The sequence below is a fragment of the Rattus norvegicus genome, chromosome 15 (genome assembly GCF_021556685.1).
Source record: "Rattus norvegicus strain SHRSP/BbbUtx chromosome 15, alternate assembly SHRSP_T2T, whole genome shotgun sequence".
In the NCBI taxonomy this organism is placed as follows: Eukaryota; Metazoa; Chordata; class Mammalia; order Rodentia; family Muridae; genus Rattus; species Rattus norvegicus.
Genome location: NC_141548.1, coordinates 1,689,376 through 1,704,674, shown reverse-complemented (window position 1 = coordinate 1,704,674; position 15,299 = coordinate 1,689,376). Strand labels below are relative to the sequence as shown.

Below are 15,299 nucleotides of genomic sequence, written 5' to 3'. Positions count from 1 at the left end.
TGCGTGCTCAGGAGCAGTCTGGGAAGGGGCTTTCTTCTGGTAGCCGGTTGCCAGCCCTTTGCTGTGTCTCGTGATAAAAACATACAATATTTACATTACATACCTCCAAGCAGTGTGTCTCTAAATGGTGCCTTTGAGCAGAGTCCCATCTGATGTTGGTGCTCAAAGAACTTATTAGCTTCTCAGAAGGCTTCCTGTGTGTGTGTGTGTGTGTGTGTATTGGAGTGGGGTGGGGGAGGGGTGGTCTCTACTCTCCCTGTGGCAAGCAGAGACCTGACCCTGAAACAGTTGTGGCTAATGAGCTTGGTTCACTGACTCCCATGGAGAAAGGGACTCTAGCTCATTGGGTTGAGAACTTGACTTTGTATTCAGTATTCAATCCCCAGAAACCCATCACCTAGGCCTGACGGAACATGCCTATAACTGGCTAAGTTTAAGCAGGAGGGTCAGAAGTTCAAAGGTCATATTTGGCTTCATAATGAGTTTGAGACCAGCCCACAATGTATGGGAGCCAGCTTTAAACAAACAAACAAACAAACAAACAAACAAACAAACCAAAAGGCAGGAGGGACCCCAGAAAGCCCAGAGATTCCCCACACACTGGCTTTGTCCTCCACTCTCATTGATGGCGGGGAGGCAGCCCTGAGTGGGAATACAGTTGTCCTCTAAGGTGGGAGGCACACAGGGCCAGTAGGCACTCAGCACACCCCAGTCCAGGCTACAAGGAAATGGAGGAGCCGAAACAACAGCCGCTGCATAGCCCACTCCTAAGCCCCCTAAAGGGAGGGAGTTGTTTTGCCTTCCAGAAGCCTATGAAACAGGATGGCCCTAAATTAAAGTGCAGGCAGTTTCAGTTTTTCATGTTTGCCTCCACAGCAGGTGGCACTGACCTCAGAGCCCTTATGATCTGGGTTCTCTGAGACCACAGGAAGGTCTCTTAGACTTGACTGAAGGGTGGCAGCAGACAGGAGAAGGACCAGTGGAGGCAGTGAAAGCAGTCCCTGCTCCCTGCCTGAGTTCTCTCCCTCTCACCCCAAACACCTAGCTGGGCCAGAGATCTCCATGGGAAGTCCCCCCTCCCTCCAGCACACAGCTCCACAGATGGGAGCAACCCCTGGCCCAGTAGAAGCCGAAGATTTAATGAGCATGCTCTTACATATCTCAAGGGTAGGGTCCATACCCCCTATCCTTGGTTTTGGGGACCCTCTGTCAGAAAGCTCACCATGGAGCCATGGTGCCTTGGGAAAAGCTTCCCAGCTAAAGCTTACTGCCTGGGGTGCACACAGAACGCACACAAGGTGACAGGGCCTTAGTGCTGGTGCAGTCAGTAAAGGAATAGTGTGGCAGGCCTGCTAATCTGCCGTACTTGCTAGACAAGGCAGGGACTGAACTTGTGTCTTCCCTTCAGGGGCCCTGTGCCTCAGCAGGCTCCAGCCTATGCAAGCTCAGCACCGTATCTCCAGGGCCTGGCAGGTGAGCAAGCTGGGAATAAGTATCTGAGAAGGCCCTGAGACTTTTCACTTGCTTTAATTAACATTTGTGTGTGCCTGGGTGAGCATCTGCTTACAAACGCTCACAAGGGTCCCTCAGTGAAGAGCTAATTTCAGACTACGTGGGTAAAGGAAGCTTCTTTTCCCGTTCTCTTACAGTCTTTTTTTTTTATCTTTGAACCCCATACTTAATCCTTAATGCCTTTTGTATTTACTGCCTCAAAAATCTACATTGCTATACACTAGGCTGAAATAAACACACACACACACACACACACACACACACACACACACACACACACACATACACACACACACTCCATAGACTAACAACACTTCAGACCCGAGATTTGAAGCAGAAATGCTCCCAGCCCTCTGTCCCCACACAAAATGAAAACCAAGTAAAAAGAAATGAAAGAAGAGAAAGCTTTCTTGCGGCCTGCAGTGCTTATGTAATTCCTCCAGGTCAGGCAGGCAGCCATGGAGATGCTAGGCAGGAGCATTAGTTAGGAGTGATTAGTTAAAAAAAAAAGAAGAAGAAGAAGAAGAAAAGAAAGAAAAAAAGAGAGAGGGAGACAGAGAGGGAGGATAAGAGGGAGAGGGAGTCCAAGGATGGGAGGAGGATGTAAGCAAGAGAAAAGCTGCCGGCGTCCTGGCCGGTTCCCCTATGACTGTACATAGTAGAACCACTAAGAAATGATACTTGAAGTTATATTTATTATTGTAAGAGGGGTATGAGATTTCTAGGCAGGAATGATGGATGACAGCTTAAATTTGTGTCCAGGGAATGAAGGTGAACTGTGACAGAGTTATTTATCTTGGGAATGGAGGTTAGGGTCAGCCCAGGCTGGGTGCCTGAAGGCACAAGACATTGACAAATTTATCCTGCAGGCCGTATCTGAAGCCCTTTGTTTTGGATCCTGGCTTCTCAATAAGTGACCCTCATCCTTCATGTTGGCAATTCGTGAAGGATGCGGTGAACGCCAGCGGGGGCCCCTTCCCCCCCTCACCCCCACCCCGGCTCCCTGCTACTAATTCTTGTCATTCACTCTGCTGACAGGCACCAAGCCCAAACTATTCCCAGTTCTGAAAGGGAAGGTTAAAATATTTATTTCGGCTCATAATGGCCTCTCTGATTTACTGCAGGATCTTTTTCCCCCTTGCCTTTGTCATTGCAGGTCACTGGAAGGACTGAGTGCATTCAGGAGCCTGGAGGAGCTCATTTTAGACAACAATCTGCTCGGAGACGACCTCGTGTTGCCAGGGTTACCCCACTTGCACACCTTAACCCTCAACAAGAACCGAATATCCTTTTCTGGCACCCACGACGCTGGGTCCCCACAGTACCCCACTTGCCGCCCAGCTCCATGGGGGTCCCATTCTGCCACCCCAAACCCTTCTCCGCAAAAATACCTGCAAAATGTCAAATGAGTTTTATGTGTCAGCTAAATTAAAGTATGTGAAATACAGTCGGTGGGCAGACAAAGCGTTCTGTCTTCTGGCACTCGGGACACTTCAGAGTAATTTATTATAGGTCATTCATAAATGAAATGCACCGTTATATCTTCCTGTTGCTCCATTTTAGTGTAGAGATCTAAGTTATGGCTGCGAGGAAATCCTTTTAATAGATAAAAATAGAGAAAGAAAATAATGTCACGGGTGCCTGGGAGGAAAAGCTAGCTTCTGTTTGCCTGGGCTTGTGTGGGAGGGCGACCTCTGGTGGCAACCTGTGGGTAATGCCGCTAAGTTGACAGTCCTTGTAGGCTTCTGGAAGGCTTTAGGTGCAGGTCTGAATATCAAATAGAAGGAAGAAGGGAGGGAGAGGGAGGGGAAGGTAGGGAAGGAGCAGGGAGAGAGAGAGAGAGAGAGAGAGAGAGAGAGAGAGAGAGAGAGAGAGAGAGAGAGAGAGAGAGAGAGAGAGAGAGAGAGAGAGAGAGAGAGAGAGCAAGCTGAGGTGTAAGAAGTATGAAGGTCAGGCTCTGCAGTCCTCTTGTATATAGCTCTGGGTCTGATAACAGGCCTAGGAGAATCATGGTGGGTTTTGACCTACTTTGGGTAGGTGAGTATCTACTCAGTCTGGGATGAGAATTAGGAACCAACGGCCCTGGTTTCTATAGCGAGAATAAATCAGAAGACTTCTCTAAGAGCATAGGGTACGTAGCATCTCCATTGTTAGTGCTCTGGGTTACCAGGTGCTAGGATGCCAGCTCCACCAGGCAGGGATTTCTGAATCCTTCCTATGAACAATCCTGCCTGGGTAGAGTTCACATTCTGCAGATATTTGTGGGATGAACAACATATTCATTTTTACTACTTTCTCACTGAACACTCATGGAAGCCATGTACTGTGCTGGGGGACTTACCAAGTCCAATGAAGAATGTGTATAGGCTGTTCCTTTATCTAGTCTTAGAAATTCCAAAGTTATGTGTAAACACCCCCCCAAACAATGAACAGGCTTGAACCTGGGTTCAAGTCAGCCATGGGTTATCCAGAGGAGTTTGTTTTGTTTTGGCTCTTCTTCAGAGCCTTGGACTTGACGTCCAATTGCCTTGACTTATCAATGTTAACCACTTCTTGCCATCCACACAGTATGTTAGAAAGAGAAAGAGAAGCGGCAGCCTCCCTCCTGGTGATAAAGTAAAAACATATTCATCTGTTAAGTTCAGTGTGCGTGCTATGTCAGCACGTAGGATGCTCTCTGCACAATTACTTATCAGCCTCCTTGGTGCCTCAAGCTGTAAATTAGTATTTTCTTTATTCTGTAAAACATTGTCTCACACAGTTCTTGCTATTGTGACAGAATACTGTTGAATAGGAAGCCTCCAGCAAGTGTCTGTTGCTCATAGTCTGGAGGTAGACAGTCTGAGAGCAGGGTCCAGCAGGGATTTTGATGATGTGTCCCTTGCCTGTTCTTGCACTGGGGACAGACCATGAGAAAGGAAGATGAAGGGGAGAAGAGAAATGTTCTCACCTGCTTTTATCAATAGATTAATTCATCCTATCATGTGCTCTACCCTTAGGACTTGATAACTTTTCAGTGGATTTGAATTGTGATTGTGGGGTATAAACCGTGCAAATATGTGCAAATACAAATATGTCCCTATGGTCATCATCAGTGATGCTTTATGAGTAGTAGAGGAAGAGGGCTTAGAGGTAAGTTCAGAGTCAGAGTCATAATGACATTTGATGGAGGTTTCCTTCATGAACCCTTTGCTCAACTAGTTTCCAAGTTAGTGGTCTGTGTATTTTCTCTCTTCCTTGGCTGTCTTAGATCATCAGCTGGGCCATATGAGCAACTGGATCAAGGAACGCAGTATTACTGGACCAAACTTTAGATGATACCATTGCTCCCTTGAGCCTCAGCCCATGTCCTGTGTCTCACATCGCTGCAGGATATTGCGGTTCACAGACTTAGTTTCATATGTTCTCTTGGTCATATGTAGCTATGTGGTCTGGTACAAGTAACCTTCTGGGAGCCTAGTCCTCAACACCACTGAAATTGGCAGGCATCTTTGGGTTCCAGAGTGCTGGGAGATTGACTCTATCTTTTGTTAAGTCCTTTTCCTGCTCTGTGCCTTAACTTCCTTGAGCTGTAATGGTAACTCTAAGAGAGTAAGGGGACTAGCCTGGAAAGTCACTGTGTTGCTGAAAATCCAATTACATAGCTGTGCTTTTATTGGGAATCTTATCAGTGGATACAGACCATAAAGTGTTGTCCCACTCAGGTTGCTATGTCCCACCCAGAGAGTCATGCAATTTCTTTCCTCTTTTCCTCTCTGATCCACTGGTACTTTGACAAAAGTCAGCTTCCCCACGCAATTGATTTGCAAGTCACAGTCTGAAAGGTAGGCAAAGGCCAGCAACAGTGTATGCTATCCTGTTAGTCTAACTGCCTCTTACACTGACCCTGCCTTTTCAGGTTAAAACTCCCTACTTGTGAAAATGTCCCAATTCTGCACAAGTGACAGGGTGGGTATTGCTGGAACTGTCCCATGAGATGTTCCAGTCATGACTGGCTCTTGTCAGCTAGCTCATGTAACATAACAATCTACTCCACAAAACAATAAATGTTCTATGCACTTCAATTCTATGTGAGTCAGGACTCAGCTGGATGGTTCTTCTGATGGTCTTAGTTTGTGTCACTCAGGCAACCATGTTTTTTTTTTCTTGCCAGCACGAGATAGTCTAAAAGAACCTCACTCTTACATATGCAATTAGTGTGGGCTGTTGGCTCAGCTGCTTGCCTCTACCCTGTTGCCTATGCCATCATATGTGAAAGGATTGATACAGGGCAGAAGCCCTGGTGTAGATGTGCTTGTCAAATCCTGCTTGTATTATGAAAGCAACTTAGATACTAATACAAAACAATGTGGGCAATGACACTGGTGTTCATATAAAGAATAGCTCATTTCTATAGCTATCTACTACACCAGTCTTACCATCTTGTCTCTATGAGATCTTACTTAGTTTTCACTATAGAGCATCTTATTGGTTCTCTCAGCTACTTTTATAATACAGCCCAGTCCCAACTGTCCAGGGATTGTATCACTCCCTGTTAGATAAATTAACAGTTGATGAAGTCCGTCTCCCCTGATAATGGCTAGGTTTGTGTCCAGTTGACAAAAGCTAACTATGACATCATCCTAAAAAGATGAAAACTATTCTCATCTGACTAACATCATTATCACCAAGGGCAAAAAGTAGGCTTAATGTCTTTCTTAGACTTTTATACTTTACTGTAGTTCCAATCTCTTTTGTGACTCTGGGAAATACTGATGATAATTCTCTTTCACTTCTTAGAAAACCCAGAAACTGCAAGCTTCTAGAAGCCACATAGATTGCCACAGGTATGGCTTCATCTAGATCCCACTTAGGCTGACTCTGAGCTACAGAGTCTAATACTCAAGGGAAGCAATCGTTTTGCTGGAATGGACTTGCATGTGGGTGGAGCCAGCTATCAGCTGTAGTGAGCCCAGATGGGGCTACAGGAATTCTGTCCACAGAAGAGATTCCAATGTCACCTCTATCACCTCTGAAAATTTCTTGTCAGTTCACCAATTAATGCATTGGTTCCATTTATATAGCTTTCTCCCAATCCTCATCTTTGTTCTATCCCCTCTTTGTTCAAAGTGATTAATCATAGGCTGTAGACTTGAAAACCCACTCCAGCCCTGACAATATTCTCAGTCTCTCTCACCCACCAACCTCTGTCTTTGTCTCTCTGTCTGTCACTCTGTCTCTTCTATCTTTCTGTCTTTCTTGGTCTCTCTGTCTCTGTCTCTGTTTCTTTTTTCTTTCTCTCTCTCTCCTCTCCCTGGCTTGTCCACCAGCAACCCTGAGGTCTTCTGTGTTGATCTCAGTTATGTGACCTCCAAATAGTCAACCCCAAGTAGGGGACTGACTGAAAATTCTAGAAAGTAGAGATGTTTAACCCTTGCAAAATTTAATGGTTGCCCCCCCTCTTTCCTTGTAGGAAAACAAGGCTTTATTTGAGATTACACTTAATTTTCTCAGTATTTACATCAGCATATGTGCTAAAGGTGTGACCAGTTTGAATCATAGTACACACAGGAAGAAAGAATAGTGCTACATGTTACACAGGTGGGCTACAACAAGGAGATGGGTGTGCTGTGTCACAAAACTGGACCTCACCCTTAAAAAATAGTATGTACTTATGTGTGTTTGTGTGTGGGTATGTACACGTAAGGGCAGGTGTCAACAGAGGGCAGAAAACAGCCTCGGGTCTCCTGGAGCTGGAATTAGAGGTGGTTGTGAGCTCCTGTTAGTGTGTGCTGGGAACTGCACTCCTACATTTTATGAGTAGCAAGTAGCAAGCCTTTTCTCCAACCCCCTGGATCTCACTTTCAATGCAGTTTCTTATCATCTTGAATAAGTATACTTTCTTTTTCAGGGTCTTGGTTTCTTTTACAATACACACTTCAGAGTATTGAGTAGAGTAAGGAGAGTGATCTATGCGAAGCTACGTGTTAACACCCAAAGACTCTTGTTACCCCCTGGCACACTTAACTAAAATTTCTTGGTACACTTAGAGAAAAACCGCAGTGCTTTGAAAACATAAGCCTAAACTGAAATATCCAAGACAGACAGCGCAGCTGGATGACAGTGTATTATCTCCCCCCAAAACCTATTAAACACTTCATTTTTCAGTCTTTTAATTTCATCCTTTGTACTAGAAATTGAGTCATTTTCCTCCATAGAAATGATTTAGACTTCTTAGACTTGAAAATAGTCTCTGTCATTTTCTGCCTGTGTGACTTGTAATCTCATTTTTCTTAGCTATTTTTTTTTGCTATTCTAATATTTCTGATATGTATGTGTTTGCAAAGATGCTAATATATCACTATACTTTGTACTTAGCATCCAAATGTCTGCCATTGGGTTAAAATTTCCCAGGAGCAATAAAACTGTTTCTTAGCCTGGAGATGAACCCAAAGCTGGGATGTTCTACTCTCATCTGGGAAACCACCCTGGCTTATGAGCCATAGGACCTGCGTGCCAGGAGGTTCTCCTTCTGTCTTCTCTAAACATGTAAGAAAAACACCACTTTGATCTTGCACTCTTGGTACAGAATGGCTCTGGGCAAGTCTCACCATGACAGCAAGTCTCTACAATGGCATCTTCCTGTAGACACTGGCAAAAAAAAAAAAAAAAAAGTCCCGAGTGCTTAATGCTTTAGAGAAGACTCAATGAAGGAAACCAGGTATGTTCTAAGAATCCAGCTGGGGACAGTCAACACAGTGCCAGGGATCTTGAAGAAAATGTGCCCTTCCATGCATCTCCCAATTCATCTCCACTATCACGGTCTTGGTTAGTTAGAGACGTCAGAGTTGCATCCACTCATTGTCTTGGCTTAATTTTCCACACAACTTAACAAGTTCCATCTCAAATCACAATCAGGCAGGACAGGGCTGTGCTTGTTATTATTGACCCAGGAGACTGAGGAGCCAATTAAAACTACATCTCCTATTTCATGTTTTGGGAGTGGAATCAACGAAGACGAAGGGCTGGTGCAGAACATGCTGTACGGGGTGCCAGGGCTTCCTGTCTGCTGTGGATTGTGGATAACTACTTAGCTCACCCTGATTTGCTATTTAGTAGGTTGTTGGAAAGGCTTAGAACAATGGAGTTTCCTTCATACCAAACATCCCACATGAGACAGACTCCATGACCTCTACTGGTACAGATAGCTAAAGCATCTTGGAGCCTGAGGATGCTTTGCCCAAAGTGTCCATGTCTAGAATATTTAAGGGATCTACCTGTCCTGGCACTCCAGTCAATGAGAGGTCACAGGTTTTATGGAGTGCGGAGCTTAGATAACAATAAGGAGCTCTCTAAGAACAACAAATGTTCCATAGCTAAGGATATAAATTATGTACTGAAAGGCTGTTGATGGACTAAGATGTGTGGATCAGCATCAGAGCACCTGCCTAGCATAGTCCTGAGTTGGATCCCTTACAATGTAAAACTAAGAAGCGCGTAAGGAGAATGCGTATGAGCATAAAACCATGAATGTTCAACTGGAATAAAATATATCAAAGCAAATTTTAAAAATTAAATTGACAAGTACCACAAATGTTAAAATAACTAGAAAGGACACAAATCTTTTTATACTAGATATGCCTATTTCAAAACCTTATTTCTTACAAATCCCCTTACAGCTCCATTGAGTAATCACATTTGTGATGTTTTTCTATAGAGAGCATGGAATGACAATCCCATCTTTTAGCACGATTGACTGAAAATTGGTTTTTCTTTCTAGGAGTTGAGACATAGTTATGCTATGATTTAGATGGGAGTCTTCTAAAAGTCCACACACTGAAGGTGTAGTCCCCAAAGTCATGCTTCCTGAATGTGATGGAACCCCAGACACTGTGAGCTAAAATAACTCCTTTTTAAGTTGCTCTGCCAGGTGTATTGTTCAGGGTGAGGCAGAGCTGACTCCCATAGCCTGGTCTGTTACTGATGGCTCCTATTTCTTGCTAAATCTTTCATTTTCTTGGATGAGGATCTTTAACCTTTGGCACATTACCAACTTGGAGTACCTCCTGGATCACCTGGCAGAAGTGACACCAGCCTTAGAGTACCTCAGCCTGCTGGGAAACGTGGCATGTCCCAATGAGCTGGTCAGCTTGGAGAAGGACGAGGAAGACTATAAGAGATACAGGTGAGTGCTCATGTGTTGGGAAAGGGGGAAAAGAGACTCTGGGGCATAGAATGCTATGGGATGTAAAGTAAGCATTGGTGAGTGTCCATGGACCTCCCCTGACTGTGTTAAACTGTTGTCTTTTAGAAACAGAATCCATTTTCTTCCTCTGTTGGGTTCATAGGAGCCAAGAAAAGATATGAGCTGGTTAAGATCAGGGGCTGAGAATTGTTTTTCCATCATGGGCTACTCATGCTCATTTTATGATTTACACGGATTCTGTCCTTACTGTCGAACCCTGATGTTAAAGGGTGGAAGCAGCCATGGATGGTTTGGTTTATAAATGAATATACCTGACTCTCTTCCAATAAAACTTTATTTATATGAGAAGAAAGGGGATTAGTGATATCTCACCTTGGATCTCTGTTATAAAATAACATTGTCTTTAATACCCCACTCAAATCAACAGAGGAGAAAAGAAGGAAATACTACAGTTGCAGCTGGGGCTCCTGGGACAAAGCTCTGGAAGGGTTGGGAAAAGAGGATAATGGTGAGGGAGTGACTTGTCCTACTGGAGTTTCTATAAAACCCTGGTGATCTACAGAGAAGTGTTAGTGGGAGTAATTATTGTATATCAGGCTAACAGTGTAAGAAATACTGACCATTATTAGAAATTTGTAAGAGGAAAAAAGTCCAGCAAAAGGACATAAATAGCATAAAACAAGGATTCAGTTGTATTTCCATAAAGAGGAATTTTGTGACTTTGGCTTCATTTCTAAGGTTTCATGATTAATTTTGTGGTGTTTCGAGGCTAATCTCATGTTGACACAGAACAAGTTAGATCCCAGATTGAAAAAATAAATTCATCAAGGTCTTTCTCCATTTGCAATACTTTTCAATCATGTTATGATGTTATAGATTTAAGTGTGACTTCTCATGGAGAAATACAGTTGCCAGAGTGAGTTGCTCATTTCTCACATTTAATTTCTGAGTGGTCAAATGACTTCTGGAACATTGTTTTTCAACTTTGAATCCTGAAGTTGTCTGATATAAGGTGTGTGAAGGAATCACTTTAAACCTAGTACCTTCCTGTAGCAACATTTTTGGAATAACACTTTTCATTATAACTACTAGTGCCTATTAATTGTCAGATGAATGAAAATCACTGTGATATTTTGATATCACAATATACATTGCCCTTTGGTAGTGTCAAACTCTCATAACTTTCTCTTTCCCCACCCATCCCCCTGCTTCTTCTGGCCCACTTACCTTTCCTCAGTGGTATCTCTACCACTACTTGGGATTGTATTTCTTTTCTGTTTAATTATAGTTTCTGTGTATAAGATAATACATGTGATACCTAGTCTGATCTATGTAATGAATTTTGGTCTAGGCATTTTCTTGCAGACAACATGACTTTATTCTCCTCTGTGGCTAAATAATACTCCACTATACACAAATATATATTCTCATCCTTTCATCTGTTGGTAGGCACCTAGATATCTTCCCTCTTGACGATTGCCAGCACTAACTTTAAGATGTATTTTGGAAGGTCAAGTCCAAAAATGTTTACCTAATAAATATGTTTCACAAATCAAACATTGTTTTAAAGTTTCCTTTTTACTTTCTGACTTTTTCTTCATATTTTTGTTCCATGTAATTTTTACATATGCATGAGTATATACATATACATATACATATACATATACATATACATATACATATACATATACATATACATATACATATACATATACATATACATATACATATACATATACATATACATATACATATACATATACATATACATATACATATACATATACATATATTCTCACATGTCTATTTATTCATATTCATACAACCAAACAAAATATGTGAATACAAGTGTAGATAAATCATTTTATTTAGGATGAGAACAGGGAGTTGGGGTGGGGAGATAGAGAGAATAGAATGAATTTTCCATTTCTATCTTATTCTGTTTGGTCTCAGATATAGTGCTTAGTGAAAAGGGAAGAGAAAAGCAAATATTTCATTGTTGATTTTGTAACTGGTCAGATTGACAAATCGGACTAAGCTTCACTATATATGCAGGAAGATTTGAAAAACCTAATGCAGAGTTCCATTTTGCTAGGAAGACTTAAGACAGGGATGACTGTCTAGATCAGTGGCCCTTAAATGATGTGGAGTCAACTCAGCCTCTGCGATTCTTTTGGCAGCAAACCATGTTTGGATTTACTATCTCATCCCATGCTATACATCCCATTATCTGTATTCTTCTCACTGCTATAGACATGTCCACATGGAGAGAAGAATTGCCACTGAGTATGAGTGGAGTCCTGGTCTCTTGAAGTCTAATGCAAACTAAGTCATGGGAAAGTACCTAGGTGACTCTGCTGGGGTGTGTGGAATTACTCTTCCTTCGCCAGTAGCAGCTATCATCCAGACTCAATCCAAGTCTAAGTTGTGGGTCAAATGTTTTTGTAGTAAGTGTGTTTCTCTAAGAGCAACCTTCCTCGTGGATTCACCTTGGCGATGCCCCACTCATGTCCTCTCCATCCCAGGTCTGCATTGCTGGCAGGATGTGAGAGATGGGGCTGAGAAGGCTGTTTGTTAGTGTATTTATGACACTGTTGCTGGGAGGGACTGGAATCAAGAGCTTGCTCACAGCCCAAATCACATCTGGCCACAATTGCCTTTGAAAACCCATAAGTTATCCACACAGTGACTGGTAGATGCTCATACTAGGAGAAAAGGCAGCTACCAGGAACAATAGAGGCATTAAATGTGTTCCTACTCCATTACAAATTCACTACATCATTTTGTGAAATGCTGGTTTGGTTCTCTAACGTGTTTAAATCTTTTATTCATTTTTTAAAAAAAATTGTTGATTTAAAAAGCACTCTCCCCTGTATTTGGAAGAGTGAGATTTGAGCATGGTGCAGCTCAAACCTGTGATCTTTTGGTAGCCTTGGTTGTTGATTCATTTACCCCTGAGAAGTTTTAGGGTTTCACAATGTGGCTTTTGAATTCAGAGTTCCTGGGGCATATGCAGTTAAACAAAGCAGTACAACGGCTTACTCCACGTTGGGTAAACTTTTTTTCCTGCCCCTTCATCTACAAAGTGTGAGGTCTACCCTCTCTCTGGCTGTCACTGAAATTGTAGTGGAAGCTCTATGTAAATTTATGTGGCATTTTTGCTTGCAAATGACTTAAGCAATGAATGATACTTCTACAGTTTACTGTTTTCACTTTAAGTGTGTTTTTGAACAATGCTTCATCTATTAATCATTTAAGCTATAGCATTCAGAAGCAGGAACCTGTGGTTCATTTAGTGCTGTTGAAAAAAAATTCCTATTGATTGGCATCCTCTGTGGTCATGTGATGTAATATTTATGTCACCCAGCCATACATCAAAACAAGTGTGTCTGTTGTTTTGTTTCCATGGGAGATGTTGACTTCAAAGATTTCAGCTCAGTGTTAGTTCACGTTGTGGCCAACCACCAGACCTGGAATGGGAAGTGACTAGGTTTCTCTACGTTGTGCTCTCTGTCCCATTTTCCTCCCCTTTTCCCAGTGCCTACCCCTTTGGCTTCCTCATTTACCTTTGTATACATAGTTGGGTTTTCTTGGCATACATCCCCACAGTAAAACAGGTTCAGTTAAATTTCTCTGTGAACACGGACATACTATTGAGTGGCTGAGCAGAGCACTGAGACTGCTGTTATAGGAGTGGAACCATGCCTGGATTGGATTCCCTTTGCCATTTGTCTTGGCTTATGGCTGAGAAGTGGGCATGGCCACCTTATCACAGGGCCTGAGTCCACCTGCATTTCACTGTGTGGATACAGCGCTGCTGTTCTGGGATGAATGTTGAATGAATGTGAACTTGGGCCTCTTGCAGATTTTGATATTATCCAAAATCGATATAGTAAGTCAGGGATGGAAACCTGGGTACTCAAATAGTTTATCCTTTGTTTTAGTTTTAGTTTTAGTTTTTGTTTTGAGGGACTAAGAGATAGATTCTGAGAAAGAGAGAGAGAGAGAGGGAGAGGGAGAGAGAGAGAGAGAGAGAGAGAGAGAGAGAGAGCCATGACTAGATAATAAAGATGGTAAAATTCCAAGATGGCTGATCACACTCCTGACCTGAGAGAAAAGCCTGAAAGCTTAAAAGAAAGAAAGCCTTTTTATCCCACCACCAGGGCACTCTCAGACTATGAACAAGTTCAAGGTCAGGCCAGGACACGTTTACCCCAAAGCTGGAGGCCTATTAGCCTCCCTGCCTTTGTTCAAACTAAGGAGCTTTAAACTTGGGGGAGAAAGACTCCCCTCAAAGACCCTTAAATCTTCAGTCCTCAAGGAGACGTGGACTTCAGCTTTTGAGATACCCCCTCTGCTTTTCAGAGTCTTTTCTTCATGTGCTTGCTATATGTGTGTGTTTCCTAAACCCAATAAAAGTCTTTCTTTGATTTTATCTGCTTCTAGGATTTCGCCACTGCTCCCTGACTCACTCCAGATATTTCTTGCCTTCTCATTCTTTACCTGGCAAAGAACACAAACCATGAAGACCCCGATGTGCTAACACCTTCTTATCTTTTTCCTCAGGAAGAATGATGGCTGAAAGTCAACAGAGAATAAATGCTGCACGTCACCTTTCAAATAAGAAACCTGGGCTCTCAAGCTTGAGGCTGGTCTTTTGTGGCTTAGCTTTGTTGAACATTTTCTTTCAATTTCTGTCCCTTTAGGCTTTGGTTACCCCCCCACCAGTAGGTCTCTCTGTATTCCTTAAAACTTTAAATTATTTAAAGTATGATGCCCTTTCTTTGTTCCCTGGTAGGCAAGCAGCCTGGGGGCCTGCCCAGTGTCTGTAGCACTCCACCAAAGGAAAGGTAGGACGGACCCTCTGGTGGTGTCTGGGGCCACCTTGGGCTGCCACCCAAGGCTGTTTCCCACTAAATAGGAGCTGTAAAACCTGTGGCTTATATAAACCAGCTAGCATTCCCCAGCTAATCTACAATCTGGGCTTTGATGATCACAAGAAAGCAAAGGTCATGACCCAGAGATCAAAGCGACAGAAGCCCACACAGTAATTGCCGGTTACCCTCCATACAGGCCCCTGGACTGTCCTGTGGGTGTATTGTTTGCACAGAGACTTCAAACATGCTGTCAGTGAACTGAGAGCAAAATCAGCTGGCCTTTGCCAGTTGTCAGGCCAATTCATTAATGCTGTAGGTGAGCTCACCTCAGCTCATTAGAGTGAGATCATCATTTTGTCTCTCAGAGCATCTGGAGCTGTCCCACTCAGTCCTTTGTTCATGTTGCCATGGTCCTCATTGGTTTTTTCTGATGGTCTGTCTCTGGAGGTGGGAGGAGGTGGTTATGCAAGGCAATTGGGTGAACCTGGTATATCAAGAAGGGATCGTATGAATGTATTTATTGTCAATCAACTTTGAGCACAGAGTACCCAAGCAAATAAGTGTTTGAAGGAAGCTAAGGCCCATTCTTGTGGCTCAGATAGAGAAACTGAGGCGCAGGAAGTCAAGCTTAAAACCTCATAGCCCCAGCTTTGCACTGAAAGCTACCTCCCCCTACTTTTCATCGTGATGACCTCTCTTCCTTGGCACCCACCCCACCCCCAATC

At 43.1% G+C, this 15,299-nt stretch overlaps 1 protein-coding gene across 1 annotated transcript in view; it reads left to right on the top strand.

The window, feature by feature from the left end:
• The window catches only part of Lrmda (leucine rich melanocyte differentiation associated), a 1,059,497-nt gene that overhangs the window by 584,589 nt on the left and 459,609 nt on the right, over positions 1–15,299 (top strand). The window contains 2 exon segments of the mRNA NM_001109441.1: positions 2,669–2,795; positions 9,537–9,676. Of these exon segments, the coding sequence (NP_001102911.1) occupies positions 2,669–2,795; positions 9,537–9,676 (267 nt within the window).